Source organism: Carlito syrichta, unplaced genomic scaffold, assembly GCF_000164805.1.
Source record: "Carlito syrichta isolate Samal-C Ts95f unplaced genomic scaffold, Tarsius_syrichta-2.0.1 Scaffold311756, whole genome shotgun sequence".
In the NCBI taxonomy this organism is placed as follows: Eukaryota; Metazoa; Chordata; class Mammalia; order Primates; family Tarsiidae; genus Carlito; species Carlito syrichta.
This window is the reverse complement of record NW_007255852.1, coordinates 79,455-94,232: the sequence shown is the minus strand read 5'-3', so window position 1 is coordinate 94,232 and position 14,778 is coordinate 79,455. Positions and strand designations below refer to the sequence as shown.

Genomic DNA, 14,778 nt, shown 5'->3' with positions numbered 1-14,778 from the left:
GATCTTTTGTATTTCTTCAGGGTCAGATGTGACTTCATCTTTTTTGTTTCTGATTGTGCTATTTGGGTTTTTTCTCTCTTTTTCTTGGTCAGTCTAGCTAGGGGACCGTTGATCTTGTTTATCCTTTCAAAGAACCAGCTTTTTGTTTCAGTGATTTTTATGTATTATCTTTTTGTCTTCTATGTCCTGGATTTGGGTTTTTATTTTGGTGATCTGGATTCTTCTGCTGAAATTATGGTTTTTGCGGTCTTGCTTTTCAAGCTTCCTTAGGTAGCTTGATAGGCTGTTAATTTGTGTTCCTTCCATTTTCTTCATGTGTGTTTGTAGGGTTATAAATTCCCCTCTTACTACTGCTTTCAAGGAGTCCGAGAGATTTTGGTAAGATGTTTCTTCATTTTCATTTGTTTCCAGGTATATTTTGATCTCAGTTTTGATTTCATTCATTGACCCAGGAGTTGTTTAGCATCGTGCGGTTTAGTGTCCATGTCTTTGTCGGTTTTGGGGGACCTTGTTAGTGTTAATATGTATTTTTATTTCATTATGATCTGAGAAGGTGCATGGTAAAATTTTGATTATGCTTATGCTTGATTTATGGCCAATTATGTGGTCGATCTTAGAATATGTTCCATGCGGTGATGAGTAGAATGTGTATTCTGTGGTCTTTGGATGTAGTGTTCTGTAGGTATCAGTTAAGTCCATTTGGTCAAGAGTCACATTGAGGTTCCAGATCTCATTGCTGATTTTTTGTCCTGATGATCTGTCTAGGGTTGTGAGTGGGGTATTAAAGTCCCAGTTATGATGGTGTTAGATATCTTTCTTTAGTTTCCTATCAGTTGCTTTACGAAAATTGGCGCACCTATGTTGGGTGCATATATGTTTAGGACAGATATTTCTTGTTGATGGAGTGAACCTTTTATCATTATGTAGTAACTCTCTGTATCTTTTTAAATTTTTGATAGCTTAAATGGTATTTTGTCTGAAATTAGGATCACGACTTCTCCTTTTTTGTGTGTTCCATTCACCTGAAAATTTGTTTCCCATCCTTTTACTTTGAGTCTGTGCATGTCCTTTCTAGTGAGGTGGGTCTCTTGAAGGCAGTGTATTGTTGCCTGGTGATTATTTTATCCATTTTGCCATTCTATATCTTTTCAGTGGTGCATTTAGTCCATTCACATTCAGGCTTTTCAGTGGTGCATTTAGTCCATTCACATTGAAATGTGAGAGTTCATCCCTATCATAGAGTTCTTATAGAGTTGTTGTTTTTCCACTTGATTTTTTTGTCTTTCTTTTGGTTTTGGGGTTGGTTCATGTGTATTTTATTCTTTTTCCTGTACTCTTGTGAAGAACATTGTTCTTTTTTCCTTCTCTTCTGTGTTTAGTACTTTCTTAAGTGTTTCATGTAGAGGTGGTTTGGTGGCAGTGTAAGTTCTTAGGGATTGGATATCTGGGAAAGATTTTAATTGTCCCTCACTGATGAAGCTTAACTTGACTGGATAGGTTATTTTTGGTTGAAAGTGTTTATCTTTTAGGACTTTGAAGATAGGGCTCCAAGCTCTCCTACCCTGCAGGGTTTCTGTAGATAAATCTGCGGCTATTCTAATTGATCTTCCATGGTAGGTGATCTGGCCTTTTCTCTTGCTGCCTTTAGGATTTTTCTTTCATGCCTACTTTGTTTAGGCAAATTATTATGTGTGTAGGAGTTGGTCTTCTCATTTGTTGTCTTGCAGGGGTTCTCTGAATCTCTTGTGTTTGAATTTTTGCATCACTGATTAGATAAGGGAAGTTTTCTTGAATGATCTAATGGAAAGTTTATTCCAGTGTGGTCTCTGTCTCTCTTTCTGCCTCAGGAAGGCCAATTACTCTTAGGTTTGGTCTCTTGAAGTAATTGTTCATCCTTGAAGGTTTTGTTCTGTCTTTTTGAGCTTGTTTTCTGTGTTTTTAAGAGTTTGGGTTAGTTTTATATTTTGGTCCTCAAGCTGTGAGATTCTTCTGCTTCGGTAATTCTGCTTTCCATGCTTATCAGTTTGTTATTTGTTTCCTTCACAGTATTCTTTATTACTGTTATCTGAGATATCAGCTCCTTCCTAATTTCTTCTTGTGTTTCCTCAATTCTTTTTAATCTCTCCATTAATGTCTTGATATCTAGGTTTGTAGTTTGGGACCAGTCATTCTGGGGGCTCTTCATTGTTTGCATTCTGAAGTCAGTTTTCTCAGTGTCTGCCCTCCCAGGGGTCTGGGAGGGATCCATATTCTTATTTTGGTTTTTCTACATATGTAGATTTTTCTCTCTCTCCCCTTTTCCCTCCTCTTCTTTAATTCTGTTTTTCAGGGAAGGAGGGTTGCTTTTGTTCACTTGTGCAGTCTCCTGTTCTTTCTTATGAGGGTCCTCTGGCTTTGTTCACTTTTGAGGTTGGAGTGTGGGCTGTGGGCTGTACTTTTTGCAGTTTTGAGGTTTAATTGAGGGGGAAGCTGTGATTCAGAATCTATATGCTGATTCCAGCATCCACTAATAGGTGTATGAGCACACTGGAACCTATTTCCCACTGACTTATAATCTGTCTGTGCAGTGGTATGTAAGTTTGGTCCCTGGAGCAAAAGGTGGTACAGAAGAGGAAAATAATGGAGGAAGGGGGGGTCAATAGGAAGTTAGAAAGAGAGGAGAGTGAGAGGGAAAACAGACATACATACCAACTAACAGGTGAAAAGGAGACACAAGGCCGGAGTGAAGTGAAAAAAACATGTGAGCAAAATTCCCTAAAGAGTACTGGTAGCTACGCAGAGACAGACCAATAAAATCATGAAACAGATAGTGTAAATCAGGAAGCAAACAAAAGTGAGCAAAACTAACAATCAAAATGATAAAATCAAAAGTCAAAATAGGAGATCTGATCACCAGTCTCTCCCCTTTGTTTTCCTTGCAGGCAGCTAGATTTACTCACAGCTTGCAAGTCTGCGATGTTGCCTTTGTCTGATTCAGCAGGGGAGGGGCTTTGTCTCCTCTTTAGTGATGTTACCTTAGGAACCGAGGTGGAGGCAGCTTATAGGTGGGTGGGGCAATGCAAATCTCTGCCTGGAGAATGGCTGAGGTGGCAGTTTCACTTTTCACAGATCTTTTTTCTCTGCTCATCAGGGTCCTGTCTGGGTCCCTGTGCGATCCACTGTGATGGACTATGCTGGAGTGGGAGGCACCGGGTATCAGCTGCACAGCTGGGTGCTGGATCCAGGGTCCCACCAGCAGACTGGGGTGAAGGAGGGAATCAGGAGTTCCCTCCTCTGGAGCTGAGAGCCTCTGATCAGCACCTCCTTAGATAGGCTGTTCCCTTACACCAGCATGGGGTCGCTGCACTGAGTGCCTCAGTCAGGGTAGGCCCAGAGCTCATGAGCTCCAAAGCTCCAAAGGGCAGACGGTGGGTGGTAAGAGTGGCCCTGGGTCCCTCACAAGGTACTTCAACTAGAAATGGAACCAGTATCTCTGAGGGGCGGGTGCCCAGAGCCTCCCTGGGTGACTGGCAACTTGGTGCTGGGTGCTGGGCGAGACAATGTAGCCAGGGAGGGAGCCAAGACATGGGACTCCCATGTGGCATAAGTCACATATATTAGAGCAGCAGCAGCCGGGGCTGCAGTATCCGGCCCTGCATGGGACCGAAGGTCCCCAGGCCTCGGACCAGTGTGGCTGGTAGTGGGTGGGGGGTTGGGGGAAGAAAAGTAAGAGTCTTTTTGGGAACTCACATTTGGAGAATCTCACAAATCCACCTATGCCATCGCCATCTTACTGGAACTCCCTTCCACCTTCTTTAATAGTGTTTACAGTGAAAAATATGTCCTGAGTGGAATTTTTCTTCCAGAAAATATTCTGTAGAGACTCAGCCACACTGTAGGCCAGTTGCCCTTGTTATTGATTGTCCACGTTTCCAGACAGCTGGTCAGGGTCACAGCTGTGCCCTGTGGCCATGAAACAGGAGCACACTGACCTCTGTGAGGACTGGAGACTCCTTCAGGGAAATTTAAAACTTAAAAGGCAAATGGTGGGGAAAAACACTTAAGTTTGATCCATGTCTCTTAGTACCACATATTAAAGACATTAAAAATCTCAGAATACCACTTATAATCATTTATCATGTATTGGGATATGCAGAGATTATTTACTACTTTTACATAACGTTTATTAAATAAAATGTATGCGTTGAGATTAGCAGTGTACTGAGGGCTGCACTAGCCCTTAGGAATGCTGAAATATAATAGTTCATTGACTTCTAAGGTGCAGCTACTCCTCTATTGTTTGCTCAGAATTTGGCTAGTTTTTATGGAGGTCTGATTCATTTGAAATGCTCTAAATCAAATTAGAAAGTAACTTTTAGCAAAGTGTCTATTATCCATTTTACAGACTTCTCTTAAGAAAAAAAAAGTACTATGTGAATAAGAAGCACTTCACAATGTAATTTTTTTTCCCTGTATTACTCTCTTACAAGTGTGAATAACTATGATAATGAGCAACAGCATTATTGGCATGACTAGCCTTCAGAATATTTGCTTATTTCATGGCAACATGAAGTTTACATTGCTATTAAAGCCACTGTACTTGTTACAATGTATAAAGTGCTTTTTGTTACATTCTTACTTCATCTTCACAGCAGTACAAAGTGAGGGCAAATGGAGTGGAAGTTGACTCTTCTACCTTTCAGTATCCCAAGGCCCTTTTTACCTGGGTAGATTCCTGAGATAAGATGGGCAAACTGTAGAGTTCCACCTCCCTCTCCCAAAATCAGAGGAGAGTAGACATCTTCTCTTCTGCTCCCTTGGCAGCTCAAGTGCTCTCACATGACTGAGGCACAGCCAATGAGACGATACTGCCTGGCTGATTTCCCTGGAAATGAGCAGCTGAGGATAGTTCTAACAAAGGCAGACTGCACCCTAGGCTAAGCACCTTGGTGGTGGAACCAGCTAATGTTTCCAGAGTCTGGGGCCAACAAAGGCAACATGGATATCCTGACTGAACTGCTCTGTCTCTACCCATTTTTCTCATGGTTTTTCAGTCTGCCCATTTTTCTCATGGTTTTTCAGACTAGCCAGCCCATATACTTTTAGCACATCTTTATTATGTTTAACTTAAGCAGAGTTGGTTTTGGTTGTTTGCAACCCAGAACACAAGTGATCATAGCAATTATTGCTACTCATATTTATAGATGAAGAAACTGAGCCTTACTGACATTAGGTAACTTGCTTGAATTGTGGTATACAGAAAAGCCAAGTCTAAATAACATAGTTTTCATGGTTAATGGTACACTGTTTTCCCAGATGCCTTCAATGATCTCTGCAGATAGTGAAATGTGCTTCCTTCTTCCTCTTTGGCCCTTGATTACAGTGCTTAATCCTATCTCCTATTATTATGCTTATCTCTTTCATGTCAAATTTGGTCTCCTATAGTGGACCAGCGTGCAGCTTAGAAAACAAGGACCATATTATATTCATCATTTTTTCCTCAAACATTTACTTGAGTGTTTGGGTACATAGTCAATACTAATAAAGATTGTAATGTAATGAATGAGTGAGCAAATGAGTGCATAAATTACTCAATAAACTGAAAACAGCAACATAGGTTTGAAATTGGTAGTATAAATGTAAGATTGATTTAAAATACACACACACACACACACACACACACACACATACACACACACACACCACTGATGTTCTTTACCAATTAAAACTTTAGAATAATTTAAGTAAAGTGCTTTGCCTTGAACATATAAAGATATTCACTTAGTATGCATTTATTCTATGCTTATGATGTGCTAGGTTCTTATTACAGAGATAAATAAGAATTAGCCTCTTTTTAAAGAAATCTCACGGACTGATGGGGGGAACAAATGATTTCATAGCTCAGATAATGGAACTGTGAGAAAAAGAGCTGTAGTAATCTGAAGAAAGATTAGAGCAGCAGGCCCACTGTCAGCAGCCATGGGAACCACTGAACTGGCATGGGGATACAGCTCTAGGCAGGATGCTGTGTATATCAAGGACAACAGCTGTAGCCCTTTGAAAGCCAGAGAAAAACATAATGTGCTTTGCCTTTCCAGAATAGTGTGAGATTTGCCACAAAAAAATTATCTGTACTCTTAACAAAATTATTTTAATGGTTATAATCAAGTCTTGTGTTCAAAAAAAACTAATAATTTTGTAATTAACTATACCATTTGGAATATCACATAAGACATTATTTTGGTCTAGCACAAAGATGAGAATGAAGATCAATCTATATCTTTAAGCTTTAAATCCCAATACAAAGGAAGCAACAAGTAAAAAGGTGTATGAGATAAAACCCTGTGTGTGTGTCTATTTATGTATAAAATAGGATAAAAATGTGTTAATGTAATTTCTGTTCTTTGCTGATTTACAAAGTAAACAAATATTTAACTCCAGAGTGTTTTGGTATCATTTGCAGACAATTACTACGGTACCCCGAAGCCTCCAGCAGAACCAGCACCATTATTATTAAATGTAACAGACGAGATACTTCCGGGAGCCACTCCAAGTGCTGAAGGAAAACGGAAGAGGAATAAATCAGTGAGCAACATGGAGAAAGCAAGTATAGAGCCTCCTGAGGAGGAAGAGGAAGAGAGGCCTGTGGTCAATGGAAATGGAGTAGTAGTAACACCAGGTTAGTAATTTACATTTTTATAGGTTCATCAGTTTGCCATTTTATATGCAGATATATATATATCTTACGTCTATGTGTTCAGATGCAAATAAAAATAATGATTACTATTATCTTCAGAAAGAGAAGACTATTATATCATGATATGACATGATTCTGGTATCCAATTTATTAGTTCTCATTTTGGTGTATTCTTTCAACTTTTTTAATTGTTGGCTTCACCTACACATTAACGACAATATAGTGAATGGTTTAAACCCCTAGGTAATCTTACAAGTCAAACATATGATTGTGTAAAGTTTTGAGGTGTTTGTTAATTAATATTAGGGAAAATCTATTCTTAGAAATCTTTTTATATGTGAAGTTCTGTTACTAGAAGTTGTGTCCTGTGATTTAGCTTACAACTTCAATAAATGCAGTCCTCAAAATGGCTACAGCTACAGAAGGCCCATATATTTATTTTCTCTTCCTTATCACCCAATCTGGCAACATGTAAAAAACATCTTCCAACAGGGATAATGTGAAGGCACCTATCATTGGACGAGGAAAAGAATAATCAATCATTCTTTTGATTTATGATCTGTCATACGACACATATAAAAAAAATAGACACAAATGTAAAATGTGTTTTGTGCAAGGTATAGATTTGCTTTTTCTTTTGCTTATTACCAATAGAGCACCAAAAATAGATTTCTTCATAATATTATTTATACTTGAATGTTATCAAAACAAGCAATAAAACTGTGGCATTCTGTTAGTCAGACACTAACTTTGGAGTCAGATTTCAAATTTTAATTTTTTTTAATTTTTAATAGTAAAATATCAGTGGGCATTGAAAATTCTAGTGACTACTTTAAAGCTCTTGAAAAAAAATATCAGTACATGTACCTTGCATACATATCAGTTTTTACCTACCTCCTATTGTTACTTGAATGTCTGTATTATTATTTTTTGCTGTACTACTTCTATACCAACATGGTATTTGAATTTTAATGCTCAATTATTTTTATAAAAAAAAAAAGTTTCAGAACCTTACTTTTTATCTTTCTTTTTCAAAATATCTAAAAGTATTCTTGTTCATTGAACATTAGGTAGATATAAGGAGACCAAAATCTAATCTGCGCTAACTAATCTAATCATTTTGGTTACTTAGAAAAGGACAACCTTCTCCATTAATATATGTGGGTTAAAACGTATTCTCTGATTCTAGCAATCATTGATTTCTAAATACAAATGCTAAAAATCACTCTAAGTAAGTAATGCAACATATCTACTATTAAATTTCCAAACAGTTAGACAGACATCTTCCTCTTTTAGATTCTGAAATATCTGTGTCAAAATATTTCATTATGTAACTAAATTTAAATTAAATTGATAGTACATAGATTTCTTATCTGCTCTTTGATGGGAGAAGCAAAACAACTCAGCTGACTTGAAGCAACAACCACAAAAGAAGCAGATGAGGTCAAAGAACAGTTAAATAATTTCTTACTGGTTAACATCTTGTGGTTAAAAATGAAAAATATATGGTCCTGGCTAAAGCCAGAATTATTGATTTCTATTTCATTTATAATCCATGTAGGGCAAATAGAATGAAGTATTCTTGATTCATAGGTGCTTTAAGTAGAAAATTATTTAATTGGGGGGTATACTGAATCTAGAAAATACCATTCCCTTCTATTCACCTTAAGCATGAGATCCAGGTAATTTTATGGCTAGAAGGTCTTCAGGGGCCCCAAAGAAAATTGACTGAACCTAACTCTTTCTAACCAGCCCTGTCCTTGTGACTGTCTCTGGACCCCTCAGCCTGAGGATGGTAGAGAACAACTGTTAAAGCCAACTCCAAGTTTTCAGGATAGTTAACAGTTGCTACCAACAATGGTTCTATAATTAAGCCTAACTGGACAAGTGCCCTTATACTATCTTTTTCTTTCCTGTTGTGAGAGAAGAAAGAGACATATGAATCAGGCAACCCTTACCCAGTGTTCAAAGATAAGGAGAAAGTCTCAAGCCAAAAAACTGGTCCATCATCCATTATTAGAAGTCTTTTGACAGCCCCACTCTTTGAAATGTCTTTGTTTTTCTCTCTTTTTTTTAATGTCATAGAGACTTTAGGAGTTTCTTTGCCCTCCTGTCATACATTTCCCAACTCTTCACCTTTGAACCTCATCACATTGTTTTTTCTAGTACAGTCCTTGTCCCGTCTTTGACTTCTTCTCATGCACATTCGCCAGATACAAGGGATATCAAAAAATATTGAGAAACATGTTGCTCAAATTTTAGTTAATGTTACCCTATATTGATGATCAGTCTATAATAATATCAATTCAGACATCAATTCAGATGATAAGTATTATAGTCAATGGGGCACATTTGGAGAGTGAAAGAAGTTTATTGAGGTAACTTTTTTCCATTACAAGGGAATATTAATAATAATAGTAGTAAATAGCAAAAATAATTCATTTCTTTTGGATGTTTGCCATGTGTTAGGAACTGCCTTACCTTATTATAGGTATAAGTTCATGTAACTATCCAAACTGTCCTATTAAGTAGATACTATTTGATAAATTAGGAAACTGAGAAATACTAAAGTTAAATAATTTTCCCAGAGACTGAAATTCATATATATGAAGTCTGGGTTCCGAACCAATGCTCCCAGCTGCTACGCTATCCTGAGTTTTATATAACCAAATAGAAGCATAAATATATTTCTTAGTGATATGTAAGCATATGACTACTATTTTACCTGTATATCATTTAAAGTGACATCATACATTTCTACTTACCCAAAACTTTTTATTGTTTTTGTTTTTGGAAAACACATACAACTGAACCTATTTCCATCTATGGGTATAAAAAACAATCCTAGTTTTTTAAATTTTATTCAATGTCTACCAATCTTTGGCCCCTTATATGCCTTACCAAAAAGCTATTTGCTCTATGTTAATCAAGTGTGTAGAGAATGACTCAGTTCATATCTGTTACCTATTTTTTCATCTTTTCTCCTTTGAACCATAGTTTTTGCTTAAAATCTCATTTTCATTTTTCTCTCAAACCATATCAATATACGGTGAGTAACTGCCTTAAAATATATAAGTTCTCCATAAAATTCTGCTAGCATTTTCAGTGAAAATTCACTTGACTTGTGAATATTTATTTCATGTCGGGTTCTCTGTTTCTACCCAAGATTGTACCAGACATGGATTTGGCTCATAGCACCTAGGAAAATTTGTAGTGCTTTTTCAGAGTCTCAGACAGGTCAGAAATATTTATCTCTCTGTCATATAGCCTTGGTGCTGCAAGTCAATATAATTCTATCTTCAGAAATATAGTTCTATCCTTGTCAATAATGAAAAAAATTACCAAAAAAAAGGCAATTCTACTTTAGTCAATGCATGCAGTGGGTCAGGCGTATAGTAAATATATTATCTCTAATCCCATAATAATTATATACTTACTTTATGAATGAGATGCTGAAACTTAGATTAAAGTGCTTAGCTAAAATAAAAATTTATTGCATGGCAGAGTTGAGATTTGGACCCAGTAATACTCATCTTCTCTGTAACACATTTCCCTGAGCTATAACCTGAGGACAGGCTGAGGACAAAGTGATTTCTGACCTCCATAAAGTATACCATAATCCTGTAGCTCAGTGGATTTAATCTGCATTGTATTCCATTATATTTGTCCTTTACTAATATTGTGGCAGTGGAGTTAGATCTAGTGCCTGCAAGGATGATATATCCTTCCTTACATCATCTTACAGATTCTGTCTTTGAACTGATGTTTAAGATTTATATCCCCTGGAAACATTCCCTGACATTAGCCTCTCCTATATTTAGACATCGTTGTCTTTCTGTTTATCTCATTAGATTGACATCAGTCTCACGGCTTCAAATTCTGTAGATTTACCTGCAGCCTTTGCTGCTCTCCTATGTTTAAGGCCACATTTACAACCACTGCTCACTGGACAGTTACACTTAACCTTTTATTCTGCAACTTAGAGACCATACATTTCACTTAAATTCTTCCCCCAGAAAACAAACAGGGAAATCAACTCACAAAGCTCTGCCTGATACCGCTAATTCCTCATTTCACCCAGATACCTCAGAATTCTTTTTGATGTTTCTCTTTCCCAGGCTTGATATTTATTATTAGGCACAAAAGGTCACTGGGCCTTGAGCTTCCATCCTTTTCTTCCAAATATCACTGCCCCATCCTAGAACACTGCCTTATCAACTCATTTGTGGACCACAGTCCCCTAAATGATCTATCTGCCTCCAGGCTCCTTCCCTACTAAACTACCCTTTATCCCTCATCAGGTAAAGAGTCTTGAGCCAAAACTATGTCACACAATCTATCCTTTAAACTTGAGTGAGCTTCTGTTTCCATTGGTTCAGATTCCTCAGGCAACCACGCAGGTCCTCCTACATTTGACTAGAACATCTCTGTTAGTATTTGCTCCCATTAATTTCCTACATAAACTCTCTTGTCTCATCCACACTCCACACACAAAACATTTTCATCTGACTGATCAGGCCAGTCCCACATTTGAATCCTCCTTTTTTTTTTTTTAACTTTTAATTTTTTTTATTTTAAATTTATGGGGTACAATTCATGGTTAGGTATACAAATATTCATCATGCAGGTACCCTTGTTGATGAATCCTCTCTTTTTAAAATACAAAATCCAATATAATTTTTTTAAATACTCTTTGGGGATCATTTGTTGACTCTCACAATGTAAAGTTAAAACTATCTTTGAATTACTGTAATACAGTTTACACTTTTCATTTATTTGGAAGATATTAGTTAGCATGATACTTGGTAACTTTTCATAAAGTGCATGTCTGACATACTCATATATATTGTAAGCTTTATTAGAACAAAGACTGCTTTTATTTTTTTCTGTTTACCTGATAAATGATTTGCAGCTATTTTAAATATTTTGAGTATACTTAGTAAATCTTTATTTTTTAGTTGATCATGACTAACTCCTAGCAGATGTCAAAATTTTACGTATTAGCATGACCAGTTTTCTTTCATGCTTCTTTTGCACTATTCAGTGTTTTCAACATGCAGTGTTTCCTGATCCTACATTCCTTCAAAAGTTGTCTGATTAAAGAAAATGCAGAAGTGCATTTAAAAATATATGTTCTTAGAGATGAGAATTATCCGATCTCCCTAACTTTGAAAATATCAAAAACAAATAGATGGCTAATAGGTAAGTAGATGGAATTTTTTTTTAAAAGATTGCACTCTTGTTCAGGAAAGCAAAGTCCTATAAATTAAAATAATTAGGTTAAGCTTTTTTAGATTCTTTTATTTCATGAGTTATCTGCTAAGCTTTTCTGGAAAGTAATTCACTATTGTCTTGTAGTTTCTCCTCATGAGCTATTAGTAAGCCTAGTGCAAAGAATTAGAAATGTATATGTATATCTTAAAAGCGGTTAAATCTCTCTGTTAACACACACACACACACACACACACACACACACACACACACACACACACACACACACACAATGCCAGGAAGATCAGGGTCCGTGAGAGCCACCTTAGCCAACAAAGAGAATACAGTATGTGTACACAGAGCTGCCTTCTCCAGGCCCCCAAGCCTGCAATTAGTGCAAATGAACTGCATCTCCCAGAGAGCAAACAGAGTGCCCCTTATGTGATCACCGAGTGTCCTCGGCAGTGATCTCAGTTCACCATTAGGGACCCGCATCCAGGTCCTGTGCTGTTTGGCACGCTGACTGTGCATGCACCATCAGTCCTAGTTCTGTGAATGAGATCCTGTCACTGTCAGAAGAATTATGTTCTCCCTAGTGAATCTCGCTGTTTTCCTGTGAATAATACCCCACTCTGAAACCACCCCAATGCCTATGCCCTGCTTATTTTTGTGTAGGTTCACAGAGACTGCAATTTGTGTATCTACCCAGATCTTTATTTTAAGAAGGCCTTATTTTATTATCTTGTTCCCAAATACAGTATTGGGTTTTATCTCGCCATTGAATGGGAACGTTTCTGGGGCTATTTTAAACTAACCTTCTTAAATTAGATATCCCCTTTACAAATGAGGGCCATTTTATCTTTTCTTAAAAAGATTGATTTTAAATGAAAACTGCCCTAAACATAAAATCCTTTAAGTATCTAGGTATGATTACAAAGTAACAGTATGATTATGTTAGAGTTTGTGGTCATGAACTATAGTAGTAATAGTAAGTACAACATTTTTTAAAAATGAAATTATGACATTTCAGGAGTCCCATTTTAAATCAAGGCACGTTCAATTTTCAGTTAAACTGAAAGTGATGCATTAATATGAACCTCCCCATGCCCTTGAGTGTATTCAGCATTGCTTACAGCCAACCTCTGTGGAGAGTGCTTTTCTACTTCTCTGGAAGTTTATATAATGTAAGTGTAAGATTTGATGCATGATGAGGAATGCAGAACAAGAACAACCAGGTAACACCTCAGGTTTGTACAATATTTACAGAAAGCTTGTGAGATAGCTGAAAGGTTTGTTTCTTCAGGTTCTGCAGGCATCCTTAGAGACTAAGCTTTTTGTAGTTATAATCATCTCTCTTCTCTAGATATGATTTTCACCCGTGTCCCCGTGTTTCTTATCTCATATTTCTCCTCAGAGAAGTGATTATAACTCTTGATGTGAAGTTTCAACTACTTTATTGTCAGTGATGACTCTAGTTATTTCTGGCTGAGGGTTAACCTCTCTCTGTAAAGAGGGAAGTTCTCTGGATAAGTTCTCCCTGAGTACCCACTCCTTCCACTTGGCTCCATCATGGGGACTAGCACCCTGATCTTTTCTCTCCTATTTGACTTTTTGCTCTCATCAAAATATACCTTGACTCCAATTGACCCCAAGGAATAACACTTGAATTATCAAAATCAACATTAAATAAAGCCTTTCTCATTTTCTCTTTTGGCTTCTTTGAGGTTCTTGAATCTACAAAAGGTGACATTTTGTTTCATGTAGTATTATTCTCTTGATTTTTTTCCCTAGAATTTTGAAAGCAAACTCCAAAAAATAGTATATGTTTGTGTCCTATATTTTATTTCATACCTTGCCATAATTTTCAAATATTTCTAATATTATATCAGTTTCTTTTACCTCTAAGTTTGTTGAAGATTGGGGGGACTTGTTCTGTATGATAAATATAGTTAACATTCATTGTGTTATGAAAATCATATAACATATGCAATTTCAGAACTGTGAGGATAGATTTTATTGCCATTATTCCATCCTACTTTTATTAAAGTGTTAACAATTGAATATTGCAGAAGGAAGAAAGTACACCAACTAAGGCAGTTCTTTTCCCCTGTTAATCAAAAATAATTTTCTCTACTAATCTTTCTAGTGATTCTTTCCAGTTTAGTTTTTTTCTGTCTCAGGAAATATTTCTTCTTGTCTACTCACAGATCTCGAATTTTCTATTTTCATAGTTTTTCATATTGTTCTCCATAGAGTTTTTTATATGGTTCTTCATAATGCTCCAAACAATTTTCTTGGTTTTTAGCTGTAGATGAAAAATAATTTTGAGGCATCAATTTTCACTCTCAGTAACTCATCTTTCTCTGGCTAGACCCTCCAAATAGTTGAGAATCAATTTGCTTATAAATATTATGTATATAAATTATTTCTTCACGGGACTAGGCATTTCTACTTCTTCTATTGATTTCAAAATTAGAAGTATAGTTAATAATTATACTAACTTTCCCTAATTCAAATATTTCATTCTAGACTTACATTTCCTTTTTGGCCTCAAGTAATAAAGGGAAATATTTGTTGACATCTCAAAAATTACATATATGTATATATATTTAATTATATATGTATATATTTGCCATAATGTTTAAGGGCTATCTCCTCATTTTCATATCTTACATGGTAAGAATTATAATGAAATTTTTTAAGAGTTAGAACTACTTCCTAGGAACTAACATGTCAAAAACAACTTACTAAAAGTAAGTAATCAATTTGTATAAAAAATATCTGAACCAGGTTCGGTGGCTCAGCCTGTAATCCCGCACCTTTGGGAGGCTGAGGTGAGTGGATTGCCTGAGCCCGCGGGTTCGAGACCCGCCTGGGCAGCAAGACCTCAT

The 14,778-nt window shown here is 36.5% G+C and overlaps 1 protein-coding gene across 1 annotated transcript in view; it reads left to right on the top strand.

Annotated features, from left to right (window-relative positions):
* LOC103271548 (membrane-associated guanylate kinase, WW and PDZ domain-containing protein 2-like) overlaps positions 1-14,778 on the top strand; it is a gene marked incomplete at its 3' end in the record, with an annotated part of 293,994 nt that overhangs the window by 257,429 nt on the left and 21,787 nt on the right. Inside the window, exon 3 of the mRNA XM_008069016.1 lies at positions 6,443-6,658. Coding sequence (XP_008067207.1) covers positions 6,443-6,658 — 216 coding nt within the window. The remainder of the gene's footprint in view (positions 1-6,442; positions 6,659-14,778) is intronic.